Raw genomic sequence first — 18,111 nt, forward strand, 5'->3', positions numbered from 1 at the left:
CCGACACACACTCCCCCAACACACACTGTTTCTGTCTCCCCCACACATACACAGTGCCTGTCACACACACTCCCCCCTCACACACACACACACACACACACACACACACACACACTTCCCCACCCACTTCAGTTGAAAAGCGGCTGGCGATCTAGTAGGATGCCCATAGAACGATAGGCTTGAGAAACCTGCATTGTGTGACACTGTACCTGCCCCAAGAGGCATTGCAAACCCTTCCCAAAACACCCTGTGGCCAGTGGCACAGTGGGGTAGCTACCCACAGTGTACTGCTCTGTGTCAATTCTAGAGCTGCTAATGTGGATGTGCTCTGCCGACACAAGGAGCATAATGTGGACATCAGAGGTTTAATTAAAGTGCTTTAATTAAAGCGGCATAACTTTCGTCGACAAAACTCTGTAGTGTAGACACTGCCTGAGTTTACTTATCTGTATTAGCAGTCTGATTTCCAGTAACCAAAAAGGATTACCAATATGAAAAAAGATTATATAATAGACTATTACATAACCAGTAGGAAGAGAAAGAAGCAAAAGTGTTCAGGTGGCATTTTTGTCATTCTAGAAAAATTAAGATTTGTCTTATTTAATTAACTCAAGTATCATTACCCCTTGCATTTTCTTTTTTCCAACTGTGAGGTTGGCTCTCCCTTAGGTTCTTTTGTGGAGGCTCAAGTGAGCCTGGGGAAAGTTTAAGGAAAGGAATATTCTCTGTTTTGCTTGAAAATGTACCAAAACTAGAAGCCAATATTGAATATTCAGTACTAAACAATGACCTCTCAATAGATAATTGAGTTCTTGTTTCTTGACTCATGAACAAACAACAACAAAAGTTGGTCAGAAGGCAACAAATCTCAGCAGGATACCTCCCCACCCGTGTAAGAATACCCTTTGTTACAGCACCCTCTTTTTAAAATATTTTGCATTAGGAGAGGCCACATTTCTGTGCTTAGAGGTTTATGACAGATGATACCTACAAAGCAATCCTCCATTGCAGACAAATGACCTAGAAAGGCCTTTTCTGTCTCTTAACTTCCATGGCTGTCAAATTACTGGGCTTCTAAAATCATGGTTTCTCAGCTGGGTACACAGCTTTGGTCTTCAAGTTGATAAACAACTCCTCCAGGGTCAAACATTAAGTCTTCAGTTCTGTTCCAAGAAAAACTAGTCATTTCTAAAAATGAATAGGATGTCATAACATTAAAATTATATAATATCCTATTTAAAATACAAAAAGGATTTTCAAACCACAGTCTGACAATCACAGTGCCTGCCAGCCAAAATATGGAATGCTGAAACCAGCTAAAATCAGCTCCACTTCAGAACTCAATTCCATAACATGCTACAGCAGTGTTTGCACAGATGATGCACACGATCACTCCTGCTGCCATATTATTCACTGAAATACCAAAGCACATTTCAGATAACTGGTACATACTCTGTTCATCAGTATGCAATTTACTAGTAACAATTATAAAAGGGGGGGGGAAGAGAACAAGTCTATAAACTGATGGGACAACTCTGAATTGAAATTTTGCAGATGCCCTTGTTACCTGTCAGCTCTGTGTATCCAGCCTGTCTGACTCATGAAAGATTCCCCCCCCCCCCCCGCCACCTCTGCTTGAACCAAAACCGATCAGAAGAAAGACTTACAGAAAGCAATGAAAAGGCCGTGGGAGACGCACCTCAACCCCTCCGGACAAGGGTGACAGGATTAAGGCAACTCCCCTAGCCTCAACTGCATCAAAGATGGGACAGGGAGGCATCTCCTTTAGCATACAGAATGGAGAACAGAGATTCCAAGGCAAGAACCGCACTGAAATCTGGGACCAGAAAAGCAGGGAAGCACTGCAGGATGGGGGATCTCTGCTCCAGATGTTTAACTACTGAGCTGGGTGTGTGCAGGCATGATCAGACCAATTCTAGTAATAAATCCTTTATTGGTGTCCAAAATACTGAAGCTGCCTAAATGCATTGTGAGCTCCCTGGAAAAAACGCCTACAGCCAGGAATGAGCAGTTCCTATTGTCTAGCCCAGTGGTCCCCAATGTGATGCCTGCGGGCGCCATGGGGCCCGCCGGGGCATTTATGTGCGCCCGCCTAGTGCCCAGCACTAGGGAGAGAAGCTGCGGCCCCGTGCCCACCGGGACTGCAGGCGCCGGTGTTCTCGGTCCCAGGCAGGCGCGGCGCCGCGGCTTAAGCCGGAGAGAACTTGGGGGGGGGGGGGGGGGGGAGAAAGAGAGCCCAGGGCTGGGGTAAGGGGCAGCCAAAACTTTTTTTGTTTGGGGTGGCAAAAAACCTAGAGCGGGGCCTGCCTAGTGCCCAGCAGGGGAGAGAAGCCGGGGCCCCACGCCTGCTGGGGACAGAGTACTCCGGGACTGTGGGCATCGGCGTTCTCTGTCCTTGCAGCTTTTCTCCGGCTTCTCTCTTCTCTCTGGACTCATATAGTATTTAAAGGGTGACTTTTGAAAACCGGTCACCAGACCTCCACGAGGCCCGAGCACGGAAGACGTCGAAGTACACCCCACTGGCCGAGACCCTGAGAGCCCAGGGCTACGAGGTCCAGATACACGCCCTGATCGTGGGAGCCCTGGGCTCCTGGGACCCCCATAACGAGCCGGTTCTGAGAGCGTGCGGAATTGGTCGATGCTACGCCCGGCTCATGAGACAGCTCATGGTGTCCGACACCATCAGGTGGTCCAGAGACATTTATACGGAACACATCACAGGACACATTCATTCCATGGGTGGCGTACCCGAGCCACTTATCCAGTGACAATTTAAAAACTCTTGCACCCCAATCTGGGTCTATGCAGGTTATGCGATATGTATGTATCTTTACATCCTTGCAAACGATACCTGTAACCCCCCATAACCCAAGCCTGACCCCAGATGTACAGTACCTTGCCTCTTAACTCGTGTATATTTCATTTTAAACATTCACTTTAATAAAATTTTTAAATTTGTTCTTATCATTAAATATGATGTTTTTCGTATTATTTAATGTACAAATACAAAATAAGCCTTGAAAAATTGTTGGCGCCCGCCACACACTTCTGAAAACATGAATGTGTTACTGGTCACAAAAAGGTTGGGGACCACTGGTCTAGCCTGAACAAAACAACTTTGGTATACTCCCTTGAGCCATGATTTTACCCATAAACAAATCTAGTATTCTCCCTTGAACCATTGTTGTTTCCCTACAAAAACCCCTACCCAGGCTCAAGCAAGGGTTCTGATCCCTGGATCCAAAATCTGCATCAGTTCCATTGGGACTTCATCTTCTCCTGACTGATCGTGCTGGGGGCTCTGCCTGTCTCCAGCACTCCGGACCCTCAGCTACCACCACCAGCTGGGAACCCCGACCGGTTCAAGCTTCACGGAGTGGTGAGAAACCCAACTCTCTCTCTCTCTCTATTTTTTTTTCTACTCTAGGTATAGCTTTCTAACCCTAACTTGTGTGATCAGATATAGTTTTCTAAACCTGACTTTTATAATCAAATTTAAGCTAGATTTTATGTTTTGTTTGGCTCTCCTTGTATGGTTATTACCAGGCAATAAATAACTTTTATGGTTAAGATGATTGCTTCCTTCCCTCTCTCTCTTTTGTGTTTTTGGCTTCCTCATTTGCTATGCAGCAACGCTCCCCTTACCTAAGCTAAAGATCCCTGTAGCACCCAAAAATCTTGTGGGGTTTGCTCATCAAGTGGGTTACTACCAGTACAATGGTAACGTGAAAGTGCGGCTCGACCCAGCCTGTTGAGTCCAGGGTCATATAAGGGGTCAGCTTGGGAGTGCTGACTGACCCGGTTCACTCAGACGGGTGTGTGAGTGTGAGAGAGAGTTAGTTTCTGGGGTGGGAGGAACGCAGCCCTGGGGGACCTAGGTCCTGCAGGATAGCTCCGTTGGGAGAGAACCTGCAGAAGGAAGTAGTAGAGCTCAGTATGAAAATGCAAGTGACACAAGCAGCACATTGATAGAATTACAGAACCCTGTGGGGTTTATTCATCAAGTGGGTTACTACCCAGTACAATTGTAACATGAAACTGCAGCTCGACCCAGCCTGCTGAGTCCAGGGGCATAGGAGGGTGGCAGCGTGAAAGTGCGGCTCAAAGAGTAACCTTAGTAAATGAGTGTACCCCAAAGTAATGGGCAAAACTGGTAACACCCTTCAAAAAACTGAAGCCTGTGATGATTACTCAGACTAGGCCCTCAGGAGTAACTGCTACAATAGAATGACATCCAGGTCATGATTATGAACTGGGACATTAAAACTTGACAATATACATGGATATTACTGTGATGGAAGCTATACAAGAGTCTGGATAATAAAGACAGAATACTAGAACTCCATTCCCCTTTGCTTTCGCTACATAGAAAAACAGTATTTGTAGAAGTGTTATCCATTGTATGAAATGTAAATATATACATCTAGGAACAAAGGATGTAGGCCATATTAGAGGATGAGGTACTCTATCCTGGAAAGCAGTGACTGAAAAAACCTCAGGGGTCATAGTGGATAATCCGCTAAACATGGGTTCCCAGTGTGATGCTGTGACCAAAAGGACTAATCACTATGTGATCCTTGGATGTTGTGGAATATGTTAAGTAATGTGTTCAGTTAGTATTATTTTATGTACAGGATTTGTAGGGGAAGTAAAATCTGTGGGTGGACATGATGATAATGTAACACCTGAAGACTTTGTTAAAGGCCTTGTGGCTGGTAAGTCGTCCAAATTCCAGTAGTTGGGGGAGGACCATTGGAAGGCAGAGTTGAGATTTGCTGGCTAGTGGTGGGCTATGCTGGGACCTGGCTGCAGTTGCCAGGAAAGGAATGTCAAGGCACCAGATATTAATTCACTGGGGACTATAAATGCCACCTTCCCAGGGCCTAGACTATAGATGAACAGTAACTTAGTTAATTTGTGGGTTTACTTGTAATTAATGGAATTTGCTAATCAAGTCTGGAGTGAAGCTTTGATGACTGGGTATTCCTGCAGTGGCCTTAGAAGAGCACCTACCATCGTTTTAGTGATTACTCTGATCCTGAGGGCAGGGAATAAAGAAGCAGTGAGGGATGACACACAGGTAAAATTTCCAAGTGCAAAGCATGGTGATGACAACAGTTACCTGAGCCTGGAGAGTGTAAGAAGCCCAAGGTTATAACAGATGAATATAGAGGGGAATCTTGAGTGAGGAGGTTATATTACCTCTGGATTTGGCACTAGTGCAGGGGTGGGCAAACTTTTTGGCCTGAGAGCCACATTGGGTTTCAGAAATGTGGGATAGCTCAGTGGTTTGAGCATTGGCCTGCTAAACCCAGGGTTGTGAGTTCAATCCTTGTGGGGGCCATTTAGGGACCTGTGGCAAAAATCTGTGTGGGGATTGGTCCTGCTTTGAGCAGGGGTTGGACTAGATGACCTCCTGAGGTCCCTTCCAACCCTGATATTCTATGAAATTGTATGAAGGGCCAGTTAGGGGAGGGGTGTGTGCCCCCCCCATTTTCCCCCCTGCTTCTCGCCCCAACGGCCCCCCAGGGACCCCTGCCCCATCCACCACCCCACTCCCTGTCCCCTGACTGCCCCCGGAACCTCTGCCCCTGACTGCCCCCCCATGCCCCATCCAACCCCCCCCCCTTCCTGACTGGCCCCCTGGGACCCGTCCCCATTCAACCCCCCTGTTCCCCACCCTCTGAGTGACCTGCCCCCATCCACCTCCCCCCCCGAACTCCCCTGCCCTCTATCCAAACACACACACACGCCTGCTCCCTGCCCCCTTACCGCGCGGCCTGGAGCACCGGTGGCTGGCGGCGCTACAGCCAAGCTGCACAGCACAGAGCACCGGGTCAGGCCGGGCTCTGCAGCTGCGCTGCCCCAGGAGCTCGCAGCCCACTGCCCAGAGCATTGCGCCGGCGGCAGGGCACGCTGAGGCTGCAGGGAAGGGAGAACACCAGGGAAGGGGCCGGGGGCTAGCCTCCCGGGGCAGGAGCTCAGTGGCCGGGCAGGAGGGGCCCGCGGACCGTAGTTTGCCCACCTCTGCACTAGTGTGATCAGAACTGGATACAGTATTCCAGTAGTGATGTCCACAATACAAGAGGAATGTTGATAAATTGAGAAGGGTTTAGATAAGAACCACAAGAATGACTGATGAACTGGAAAACATGCCTTATAGTGATGGAGCTCCTTGAGTCTGTTTAGTTTAACAAAGAGAAAGTTAAGGAGTGACTTGATCACAGTCTGTAAGAACCTACATTGGAATCCAAAGTTTGATAGTAGGCTCTTCAACCTACCAGAGTTAGAACAAGACCCAATGCCTGGAAGACAAACTCAGACGATAAATAAAGCACAAATTTTCAACAGGGAGAGTAATTAACCATTGAAACAACTTGCCAAGAATTATGGTGGATTCTCCATTACTGGCCTTTTTAAATTAAGATTTGGATTTTTTTTCTGAAAGATATTCTCTAGTTCATCCACAGCTATTGGACAAGCAGGAATTAATTCAGGGAAGTCCTATGGTCTGTGTTATACAAGAAATTAGACTACATGAACACAATCGTTCCCACCCCTACTCACAGGCCTTGTAATCTATGAATCGATGAACTTGCACAGTAATTTAAAAGTAATGGTGACCAAGTTGTTTCCTAGTCTTTTGTGATTTTCCACGCTGTCATCTTGGCTCATAGTAACCTGAAGTCATAGAATACTAAGGGAGTGGTTTTACTATTTCAAAAAACTCCAAGCTAATATGCAAGTTTTTCAACAAGGGGCAGTGGAGTAAATTTTACTTTTAACTGATGGTTGTTAGGATTGCTGAACTGGACATCATAGAACTGGAAATTGAAGTTACAAACATGCCAAATTATAAACAACTCCAACAGATTCTATGTGAGGGGTTTACTTTCTCAAACTACAGAGAGTAGGTTTCAACTTACATTTTACTAAGCTTGACAAAATCTCAGGCACATTCAGATGCCTGAAGAATTTTTGCAATGGGTTTGAGTCAATGAACTACCCATGATAAAGTTATTTCCGATGTCCACTAGTTTAAGAATTAATCATTCTACTAACTTTATGAAAAAAACCTTCCCTTACAAAAACAGATATGGAGAAGGATATAATGCAATTCATTTAGTATAAGCAGTAGTCTTAAATAAGAGTGAGATGAGTTAAGAAGTAGGACTGTTCGGGGTGTGCAGAGGAGAAGGGGTGAGGTAAAAGCAGTGTATGGTCTCCATGTGAATTTTAAAGCAGCAAATAAACTTTCTGCCAACACTGCAGGTTTGAATATAAAGAACCAATGAAAGGAAGCTGCTGACAAGAGTATTGTCTGACTAACCAAAAAACAAACAATGGAAAAAGGATAGAAAATGAAAGACAAAGTTAGTTTTCCATTTAAGTAATTAGTAGGACAACATCAGCAATTTTAAGGGGAGACCTTTTATGTTTTTTCTTTAAATGTAATATTTGTAAGGTTGAGTGCTGAATGCCTCCAACAGGAGGGTCACTCAATATAAAGATTAAAAACATGAGCTTCTTCTTGGCTATTTGGCCAGTCTTCACATAATCCAATAGGGTTTTTTTGTTGGTTTGTTTTAATATCTGCATATTACCATCAGCTGCAGGGCTATTTGTATTATGCAAATTACCCCCTTACTGATTAGAAACAAAGCAGTGTACTGAGTGTTGTGTGATAAATTGGGACAGCATTCTTTTTCTACGCTTAGCCAAACAGTCGGCCATAGCGATCATTTGCCATTTGGTACGTTCCTGTTCAACCGCGAAAGCTTGACAGCCTGAAAGTCCAACATCAGAACAGACTTGATGAACCAGTGTAATAGGGAATCTGCCTCTGGGCCGCTGCCATCCCTCGGGTGGTAGGATTTTATCCCGAACATTACAAGCCACCCGGAGAATGGCGTTCGCTGGAACGTCTTGCAGCATCCTTGCAACATGTCCAAAAAGCTTAAGGTGCCGCCTGCGGACAATGACCCCAGTAGTCTGTAAACCCAAACAACCATAAACATCCACATTACATATGAAGTCATTCCACTTTATGCCCAATATACAATGTTGACATTTTGTGTGGAAAACCTCCAGTTTTGTCCAGTATGCGTGGCGTAGTGTCCATGTTTCGCACCCGTACAACAGTATGGGAAGGGTACAGCTCGAATAAATCCTGAACTTGGTTGTCATACTGAGATGATGTTGATTCCATATCCATTGTAAATGGCCCGTGGCAGATGTTGCAATGCCAGTCCGATGGAGAACCTCCATGTGAGAATTGGAGAAGCTGGTAAGTATAGAACCCAGATAGCAAAAGCTGGAAACTGATTCGACGGTTTTGTTGTTCAAAGTGATTGGAGTCACAGGTGGACCTGGGTCCTAGATTTTGCAGTTTTGTCTTTGACCATGAAACATGGAGACCATTCTTCGCTAACTCCCCCTCCATATGCTCGAGTGCCTCATGAAACGTGTCAGGGCTCTGTACTAAAAGAACAATGTCATCAGCGTAGTCAAGGGCTGTGAGTGAGAGATCACTAATCTCAATGCCTATGGACCTGACGGAATGCCGCATTATGAAATCCATTGCCCGACAAAAAAGAGTGCAGGGACCAAAACGCAACCCTGCTTAACACCAGATCCTGATTTAAAAGGCACTGACATCCAGTTCCCCTGACAAACATGGGCAGTGGTTCCATTATGCAGCTTTCTAATCAAGTCCAGCAGAGGGGTAGGGACACCTACGCCCTTTAAGACCTTCCATAACATGACACGGTCTATTGTATCAAATGCAGCTTTAAGATCAACATACACTACATGGAGGGGCTTCCTGAACTCGCGATGTATCTCCGACAACAAGCAAAGGGCCAAAATGGCGTCTAATGTGGACCTGTTCCTCATAGAGCCTGACTGTTGGGGACGATACTTTCCATGTAGCAAAGGCTCCAGGTGTGCCAGCAAAACATGCACAAACACCTTCCCTGGAACTGAAAGCAAGGTGATCTGCCTGTAGCTCTTACATTCACTGCACAGTCCCTTGCCCTTGTAAAATGAGATCACAATACCGTCCTTCCAGGCAGTAGGCAGGGTTCCAGTTCTGGCCATCTTTCGTCTGGGGTGGTGAAGTGATTCTGCTACAGGATCAATAGCACATTTTAGCAGCTCTGAGGGGATGCCATCAGCAGTGCCTGCGCGTCCGTTTTACAGTTTAGAGATGGCATACTTCACTGCATTCAATGTTGGTGCACCAGTACAAATGTCTGGATCCAGAACCATCTCATCCCCCATCCCCATCCCCAAGAGATTGAGACGCCATCCTAGAAGTGGGGGGGGGATAGCTCAGTGGTTTGAGCATTGGCCTGCTAAACCCAGGGTTGTGAGTTCAATCCTTGAGGGGGCCACTTAAGGATCTAGGGCAAAATCAGTACTTGGTCCTGCTAGTGAAGGCAGGGGGCTGGACTCGATGACCTTTCAAGGTCCCTTCCAGTTCTAGGAGATGGGATATTAATTTAATTTAATTTTAATTTTAAGTGCTTAAGACAAACACCATGGTAAACCAAAAAGAAGAGGACTGTCACTAGGTAGCTCCGTTGAGACTGCAAGACCTGATGTTTTTCTCTGAATAATGCAGACAGCATACAACCACAACATAATGGCTGAAAAGTATACCAAAGTCAACTAAACTATCCCATTATACTTCTCCAAGGAGTGGGGAAGGAACAAACTAGCCTCTTTGAATCAGGGAAGTGAAATAAATTTTACCTTTTAAAGTATTCTGTACCTAAAATCAGATGAAACAACTGCAAACATATTGATAATCAAGTGGAATTTAGTGAAGGATACTTGTATGAAAAACAGAGCAGGAAAATCAGTTTAACTTTGGATGGCTTAGCTACAAGACAGTAATATACAAAATTGATCCTACAACAAAAGATGTAGGCTCCTTTATAAGGCCAATGGGGACAAAGACTTAGCTCTGTCCAGTAATTAGAAACAGAACATTTATTCACAGGGGCCACAAGTGAACATGATGCACAGCTTCATGCTCACTTCAGTCATTAGAAAATTCTGAAAGTCAAATTTTTGCACAACTTTCCACTACATTCTATAGAAAAAATAGCTTTTGGCGTTTCCAGTATTAAGCAGGCCAGGTCCCAATCACTGTAGCAGATAATTTTGCTCTGTTTCTTTTAACATAAGAGTATCTTGTTTTCAGAGCTAGCCAAATATCAGAGGTTATCGCGCTACTAGACACATATAATAGTGACCTATGCCAGTGTCAGTTGTTGCCTATTATTTATTATATTATTAGCATGGCACATCTTAAATAGGGCCTCTGATACTTAGGAAGCAATATAGTTAAGGAATGTGGAAAACTGGTAAACTTCTGATGTATTTTTATGAAAGAATATGCATGACTCAGTTTCCCCTCTCACCTTGTATTGTTACTTGCCAAGGATTCATGGGGTTGACTTCTTTATCTTCCAGCAGGGGAGATGTGACAGATATGAGACCTCAGAAGCATGGAAACTTTCAAAGACTATTATACTGAGATGTGCCAGTCACTATGGGTACATAAGATAATCATAGATTTTTTGTATCAAGGCATGTTTTTGTTCCTGGCTCGCTATGTGTTTCCCCTGTGGAATCTGGAATCACTTGGAGGTAACTAATGCAAATCCCTAGATAGGTGAACAATTCTGTAGACATACTACCCCCTGGGGGAAACTGCATATACTGATTTTAACTGGGCTCAGGAGGACCAGTAAACAAATAACTAGGAACTGTATAAAGGGTCAGCCTGAGCTGACTCAGAGTGACTAACTCTGGAACAAGGAACAGAGACCTACACCTCTACCACGATATAACGCTGTCCTCGGGAGCCAAAAAAATCTTACCGCGTTATAGTTGAAACCGCGTTATATCGAACTTGCTTTGATCCACCGGAGTGTGCAGCCCCGCCCCCCGGAGCGCAGCTTTACCACGTTATATCCGAATTTGTGTTATATCGGGTCCCGTTATATCGGTGTAGAGGTGTACCAGTATCCCATGCAGATGCTGGGTAATACCTGGTACGCTTAGCATGCATGTCACAGTTCAGGGCAACTGCACATGTAATTCCCCCTCTACAGTCCACCAAAGGCACCCATTTTAGGTTCCTCAGGACTCATCTCTCTTGGGCAGAGATCTGCATCTGTCTCTCTCCTGACCAGGGATTTTTCCAGGATGCACAGTTCCCTATCTGCATTGTGATAGTCTCCTCAAGCCACACTGCCTAAACAGGCCAAGCAGCTGTGCTTTGCTTTCTCTGCAAAAAGCCATGAACAGCTGTAACTGCCAGCAGCTGCAAGTTATATCACAGCGCTTTGTAAGCAAGGACATTTATTCTTAAGCCACTCCCCAGCCACAAGGGGTTTTTCTGTGGTTACAAGTTCGTAACAGCTTTAACCCAGAACACCCCCAATAATGGGTTAGTCTTTCCTTTATACAGCTTGGGCCTTTGATCATGAGACCCTAAGAGCAAGTAACCACCAGACAATGGCTCTCTCCTCAGGGCATTCCTTCAAAAGTCTGGGTTTTTGCATAACCAGAGGTGGGGAATTTGCCCCTAGAGATTCCCAGAGCAAACCACTTGACACTGTCTGTCCCAAAAGTCCATTCTTGTCTGGTACATTGTTCAATACAGTCCTCTGAAGTTCATAACACTTCCCGGGATTCACATCCCATCTCCCCCGTAGAGAGATTACATACAATCCCAGCCCACAATAATGCATAACCTTTACATTTAATACAATGGATTTCAAAGACACTTAAACTTAATTCAATAAGGTTTTTCCCCCCCAAGGATATTGCAGGATACTGCCATGTGTCACAGCATGTACACCATTTATTATTTTATGTTTTCTCTGTAATGCTTTTGTACTAAATAAATATATTTTGCTTTGTGAAGGCTGACTGACTACTGGTAAACACAGCCATAGCCCCTGAGAGAGCACAGAACTGCAGGCACTAGACTAAAGTCACCCCTGCTGTGATAATCACAATGAATTGCAAGAAAATTGCAACCTAAATCCCCAGCCTGGAGGCAGAGGGACATGAGTTCCTGCCTTGAAGAGGTGAGAGCTAGAGGCCTGAGACCTGAATAAGGGTGCCCTCAAGGAGGCCAAGAAGGGTCAGAGGTACAGTTATCCCAGAATTGTGACAAAGAGATCCATCCACTGTCTGCAGTACATAAAGTGTACATTTAGGATTTGGTTTGTTTTTTAAAGCAATTCATTAAAAAAATTATTTGTTGCTTACATGTTTATCTATTGCTAAAGCTTATTCTTTAGCTCAACTCTTTTGTTGCTGTGTAGACAGAGCTCAACTGCATTTGCTGGAACCAGGCCAGATGAATAACAAAATTATTGTACTTGTAATGCAATCAGGGCTTAGTGTGATGTATAAAACTCAAGGTAGTTATGATTTCAAGTGAGGAGTGAACAGCAAGAGTGGCTGAACTAAATAATAAAGATTCTGATTTTATGAATTAGAAGGAAGGTGAAGAAAACTGACATGAACAGCACTGTCTACAAAGGAAGTTTTTTGACAATTTTTTCATAAGATGTCAGCAGGTCTTTAGTGATGATAGGGAAAAAACCCAAGGCCTAACATAATATCTAGTGTAATCTTGCAAGGGGCATTCTCTTTGCAGAATCAAAATATTTCTAACCTTGAGAACAAAGTATCTGAGATATTTGAGCAATAGCCTCCAATGACTCAAGAAGCATTAATGAGAGAAGAATTCTGAAGTAAGGAATAGGAACAGAACTGCTGATCAAGAAAGGCAATTACAATTATTTTATGCTGTGGTAGCATCCAGAGGCCCTAGTCATGTTTGGTACCCCAATGTGAAAGAGGCTGTATATAAACACATAAAAGGACTCGGGTCTTGTCTTCACTACCCGCCTGGATCGGCGGGTAGAAATCGATCTCTCGGGGATCGAATTATCGCGTCTCGTCGGGACGCGACAATCGATCTCCAAATCGACGCGCGTACTCCACCAGCGCAGGTAGGAGTAAGCGCCGTCGACGGGGGAGCCGCGGCGGTCGATTTGCCGCCGTCCTCACAGCAGGGTAAGTCGGCTCGGATGCATAGCTGAATTTGCAGATCTTAAATCAATCTCCCCACCCAGTGTAGACCTAGCCTCAGTCCTTGCCTTGAAAAGCTTATAATCCATCTTCCCATTAGTTTCCTTAAGTGAGAGCAGACTTAGTGCTTGTTTACAAGAACACTTAGGTCATGACTAGCCGGGAAGTAAATGTACCCCACACTAGCCCACTGCACAGTAAGTATCTGTGTGGACCTTACTGCCACACACTAAAAATCCTATACTGAGCATTTATCTACCCAGTTTCAAAGCATGGTAGATCAAAGCCCACTAAAAAGTATTAATGTGCAGCAGTAGGGTCCACATGTATACAGTGCGTGGCAGGATAGTGCCAGATAACTAAGTGTTCCTGTAGAAAAGCCCTAAAAGAATGAGCTCTTGCAGATACTGTAAGGCATGTCAGATTATTATTTGGTTTTATAGCTGATGTAGTGGGTTACCACTAAATTGTTCAACTTTAGGCCAGGGTAGAAGCTATTTATAATTGACTGATAGCACCACCCCACTTCCTTAGGGCTTTTTAAAGTATCTTATACTGAAAAAACCCTTAACAGTTCCTTGTCAGAATGTCTACTACTGAATCTGTACTGCCAAGAGCAGCACCAAATTAACAAATCAGCACAATGCTTTTCCTAGTGGGCTCCAAAACTTTATTGCATAGGCCCTAGAACGGACTCCATTATAAAAGTGGGCATTAATATGAGATAGAAGTGGAGAGTTTCTTAACACAATGGGTGAACAGTATCAAGTCAGAAGAGTGTGTTGTGTCTTACCTTATTGCGGTTTGGGGAAAACTTCAGAAAACGCAGCACCACACAACGCTAAAGAAGGGAGAGAGTGGGGTGGGGGGAAATTGTTACATTAGCACTAAAAACAGTATGCTAGTTTATGCAGTTTAATTTCTAAAAACAAAATTATTAAAAATTTCATTTAAACATGAAAGAAAGGCAAGGTAGGAGATTCTTGTGATTAAAGCACTGAATCGAGATTCAGGCTGAGTACTACTCCCAGCTTTGACAGATTTCCTCTTGTTCTGTGTTCTTGGACACGGCACTCACTCTGTGCTTGCACTCACCATCTGTAAATTAAGGATAATACTTCCATACCTCACAGGACTGTTCTGATAAATTGCTCAGATATTATGGCATTGACCACCACAGAAAAAAACAAAATGAAATTGAAAGTATTTTCTCCATGAATTTTGGCTCCACATGACTTAGCATGGTTCTGCTAGAGACCTAGTTGTCTGAAAAATCAATACATGATTTCAAGATATTCAGAAGATGTCTATTCACAACACTCACCAAATAGCTGCAATGTTGAAATTCCACCTGGTAATAACACTAAATTTATGAAAGTGAGCAGGTATAAAGGAAAAAAGAGCCACAGCTTGACAACTAAAAAGTCATATGTGACATACTGGGCAAAATACTGTAGATTTCCAATAGAGCCCCTTCCCCCGAAACCAGATATTTCCTACAAGTCAAGATTTTTAAGACACAGAGTAAAGTTACTTCAGCATAATATTTTTTTCAATTCTATACAGGAAACCAACACTGAAGTTCTCAAGTTAATCACAGGTAAACTGTATGAAAGTAATAACACACTTATCCCGGATGACCACTTTCATTTTTAAGAGTCCAGGATGAAACAAACAACTGTTGGCCTAATTTAGATTTAGTAAGAAACTGAGTTGTAAATAGCTGATTAAAGATCTAATAAAACACCACTTTCTATGGAGAAGGGAATTCACCTGAGGAATCCTTGCACTCTCAAAAGTCAGTCCTGCCCCAAAGAGCTTACAGTCTAAGTAGCCAATCTGCAAATACTTACTTAGCTGCATTTACTTTTCTTATGTGTTAAGTCCAAGAATGACAGACTTCAAGGGAACTAGGGCATCCTAAAAGCAGCTTTTATTACACAAAACTGTGGGGGCCACAGTAGGGGGAAAAAATGAAGCATTTGTTTTCTGTGTTAAACACTTAGCTGCCTAACTTTTAGAAAAGTTCCAACCATATTATAGGAGACAAAAAAGGAACTACATGTGTCATTTGCTCCTATTGATTAAAGTGTGTTGAAAGCAGAAAAGATGCCCTTAACCCAAATTGGGGAAGACTCTGTTGATTTTGCATCTTTCTGTTATGTTAACTGCAAGTACGTGGAGAAAGTCTCTGGCTATGTTGCAAATAATTTTGTTTATTGTGCTTGTATGTGCCCAATTCAAAGGTGACACCATGGCAAGACAGAACTGAATCTGGGCATTGAAAGCTTTAACCGCATATTGCTGAATGGGAAAGAGTAAGAACTATTTTTAATGAATAGTGTGAAAAGGAAGAGCACCAGGAGGGAGGCAAGATAGATGGGGATGGCAATGTCAAAACACTAACAAGTGAGGTCTGGGTACCAACATTATAATTAAACCAAAAACACCCCTTCTGAATTCCAATTTAACTGACCCTGAAAGGGTTCCGATGCTTTGGACTGAAAATTACATTATAAAAAAAATGTTGTAGATAAATCTAGTATTAAACAAATTAACTTCCGTTTGACTACTGTACTGACAAAAATTGCTGGATGGCATTTGTTCATTTCTATAGTTCTATTACTTTTCTTGATAGCGTAAATGTTGGGTTTGAGTTCAACATTCGTGCTTTCCATGTACACTTTTCAACTGAAATAAGTATTTTCCTCCATGTTTTTAAACATTCAGATAAGTGACATGCTGACCGTTTCCCCTCAGCAACTTTAATTCAAATCTTACATACTTCTAAGGCATCCATCTCAGGTAAGCAGATACGATAAAAAGGGTTGAACACTAAATAACAAATTTGGAAAGATATCCTGATTTAAAAAAAAAAAAAATCCTCTTAGCAAGTTTGAAGAAAGACAGTGCAACATCCCTTTAATGTAACTGAGCTTTGAGAGATGACAATCTGAGGTCACTGTACTTACATTGCAACATCTACTCAACTGTTTAAAACTCAGGTTTTGCAACTTCCATTCTTACAAACAACAGAAATGCAGTTCTGGTAAAGTGGCAAACTTTAAAACAAATAACCCCTTAAAATTAATTTCCAATTTAGTTTTGATAAGTCATTATCTCATGATAAATAGCTACAAGTTTTCTTACGTTCCTTCTATGCAGTCTCAGCAATGAGACACATTACCAAAGAAAACGGGGTGTGTGTGTGTATGTATATATATATATATATACACACATATACATATATACACACACACACACACACACAGAACATGAAACAATGGGTGTTACCATACACACTGTAACAAGAGTGATCAGTTAAGGTGAGCTATTACCAGCAGGGGGGGGGGGGGGGGGGGAAGAGGGACTTTTTGTAGTGGTAATCAAAATGGCCCATTTCCAGCAGTTGACAAGAAGGTGTAAGGAACTGTAGGGGAAAAAATAAACATGGGGAAACTATTTATATATATCTTCCTACTGTATTTTCCACTACATGCATCCGATGAAGTGGGTTTTAGCCCACAAAAGCTTATGCTCAAATAAATTTGTTAGTCTCTAAGGTGCCACAAGTACTCCCGTTCTTTTTGCGGATACAGACTAACACGGCTGCTACTCTGAAACCTGTCATTACCAAAGTAGTAAAGGTTTAGACTTTGGTAAGTATTCATTAACTCACACGAATTCCCGTCTACTATTAAGTTACTTTCATCCTAATGTCATCTTAACATGGCATTAACATTCTAATTATTTGATCAAATTTGTTCCCTCCTGTTATTTTCTTAATATATTTCATTAAAGAAGGCAACTTCCAAGACTCATGGACTTTAAGGTCAGAATGGACCATTATGATCTTCTAGTCTGACCTCCTGCACAAAGCAGGCCACAGAATCTCACCCACCCACTCCTGTAACAAACCCCTGACTTATGTCTGAACTATTCAAGTCCTCAACGTGTGGTTTAAAGACTTCAAGGTGCAGAGAATCCTCCAGCAAGTGACCCATGCCCCACGCTGCAGAGGAAGGCAAAAAAAAAAAGCCTGCAGGCCTCTTCCAATCTGCCCTGGAGGAAAATTCCTTCCCGACCCCAAATATGGCAATCAGCTAAACCCTGAGCATGTGGGCAAGAATCACCAGCCAGATACCCAGGAAAGAATTCTCTGTAGTAACTCAGATCCCACCCCATTGAACATCCCATCACAGGCCATTGGACATATTTACCGCTAATAGTCAAAGATCAATTAATTGCCAAAATTAGGCTATCCCATCATAGCATCCCTTCCATAAACATATCAAGCTTAGTCTTGAAGCCAGATATGTCTTTTGCCTCCACTGCTCCCCTTGGAAGGCTATTCCAGAACTTCACTCCTCTGATGGTTAGAAACCTTCATCTAAGTTCAAGTCTAAACTTCCTGATGACCAGTTTATATCCATTTGTTCTTGTGTACACATTGGTACTGAGCTTAAATAATTCCTCTCCCTCCCTGGTATTTATCCCTCTGATATATTTATAGAGAGCAATCATATCTCCCCTCAGCCTTCTTTTGATTAGGCTAAACAAGCCAAGCTCTTTGAGTCTCCTTTCATAAGACAGGTTTTCCATTCCTCGGATCATCCTAGTAGCCCTTCTCTGTACCTGTTCCAGTTTGAATTCATCCTTCTTAAACATGGGAGACCAGAACTGCACACAATATTCCACATGAGGTTTCACCGGTGCCTTGTATAACGGTACTAACACCTCCTTATCTCTACTGGAAATACCTTGCCTGATGCATCCCAAGACCGCATTAGCTTTTTTCACGGCCATATCACATTGGCAGCTCATAGTGATCCTGTGATCAACCAATACTCCGAGGTCCTTCTCCTCCTCTGTTAACTTTCAAGTGATGTGTCCCCAGTTTATAACAAAGATTCTTGTTATTAATCCCTAAATGCATGACCTTGCACTTTTCACTATTAAATTTCA

The 18,111-nt window shown here is 43.2% G+C and overlaps 1 protein-coding gene across 1 annotated transcript in view; it reads right to left on the bottom strand.

Moving 5' to 3' along the window:
* Positions 1–18,111, bottom strand: part of IPPK (inositol-pentakisphosphate 2-kinase) — a 93,882-nt gene that overhangs the window by 37,771 nt on the left and 38,000 nt on the right. The window contains exon 2 of the mRNA XM_024195658.1: positions 13,940–13,987. Within this exon, the coding sequence (XP_024051426.1) occupies positions 13,940–13,987 (48 nt within the window). The remainder of the gene's footprint in view (positions 1–13,939; positions 13,988–18,111) is intronic.

Source organism: Terrapene carolina, unplaced genomic scaffold, assembly GCF_002925995.2.
Source record: "Terrapene carolina triunguis isolate 2854851 unplaced genomic scaffold, T_m_triunguis-2.0 Scaffold232, whole genome shotgun sequence".
Classification (NCBI taxonomy): domain Eukaryota; kingdom Metazoa; phylum Chordata; order Testudines; family Emydidae; genus Terrapene; species Terrapene triunguis.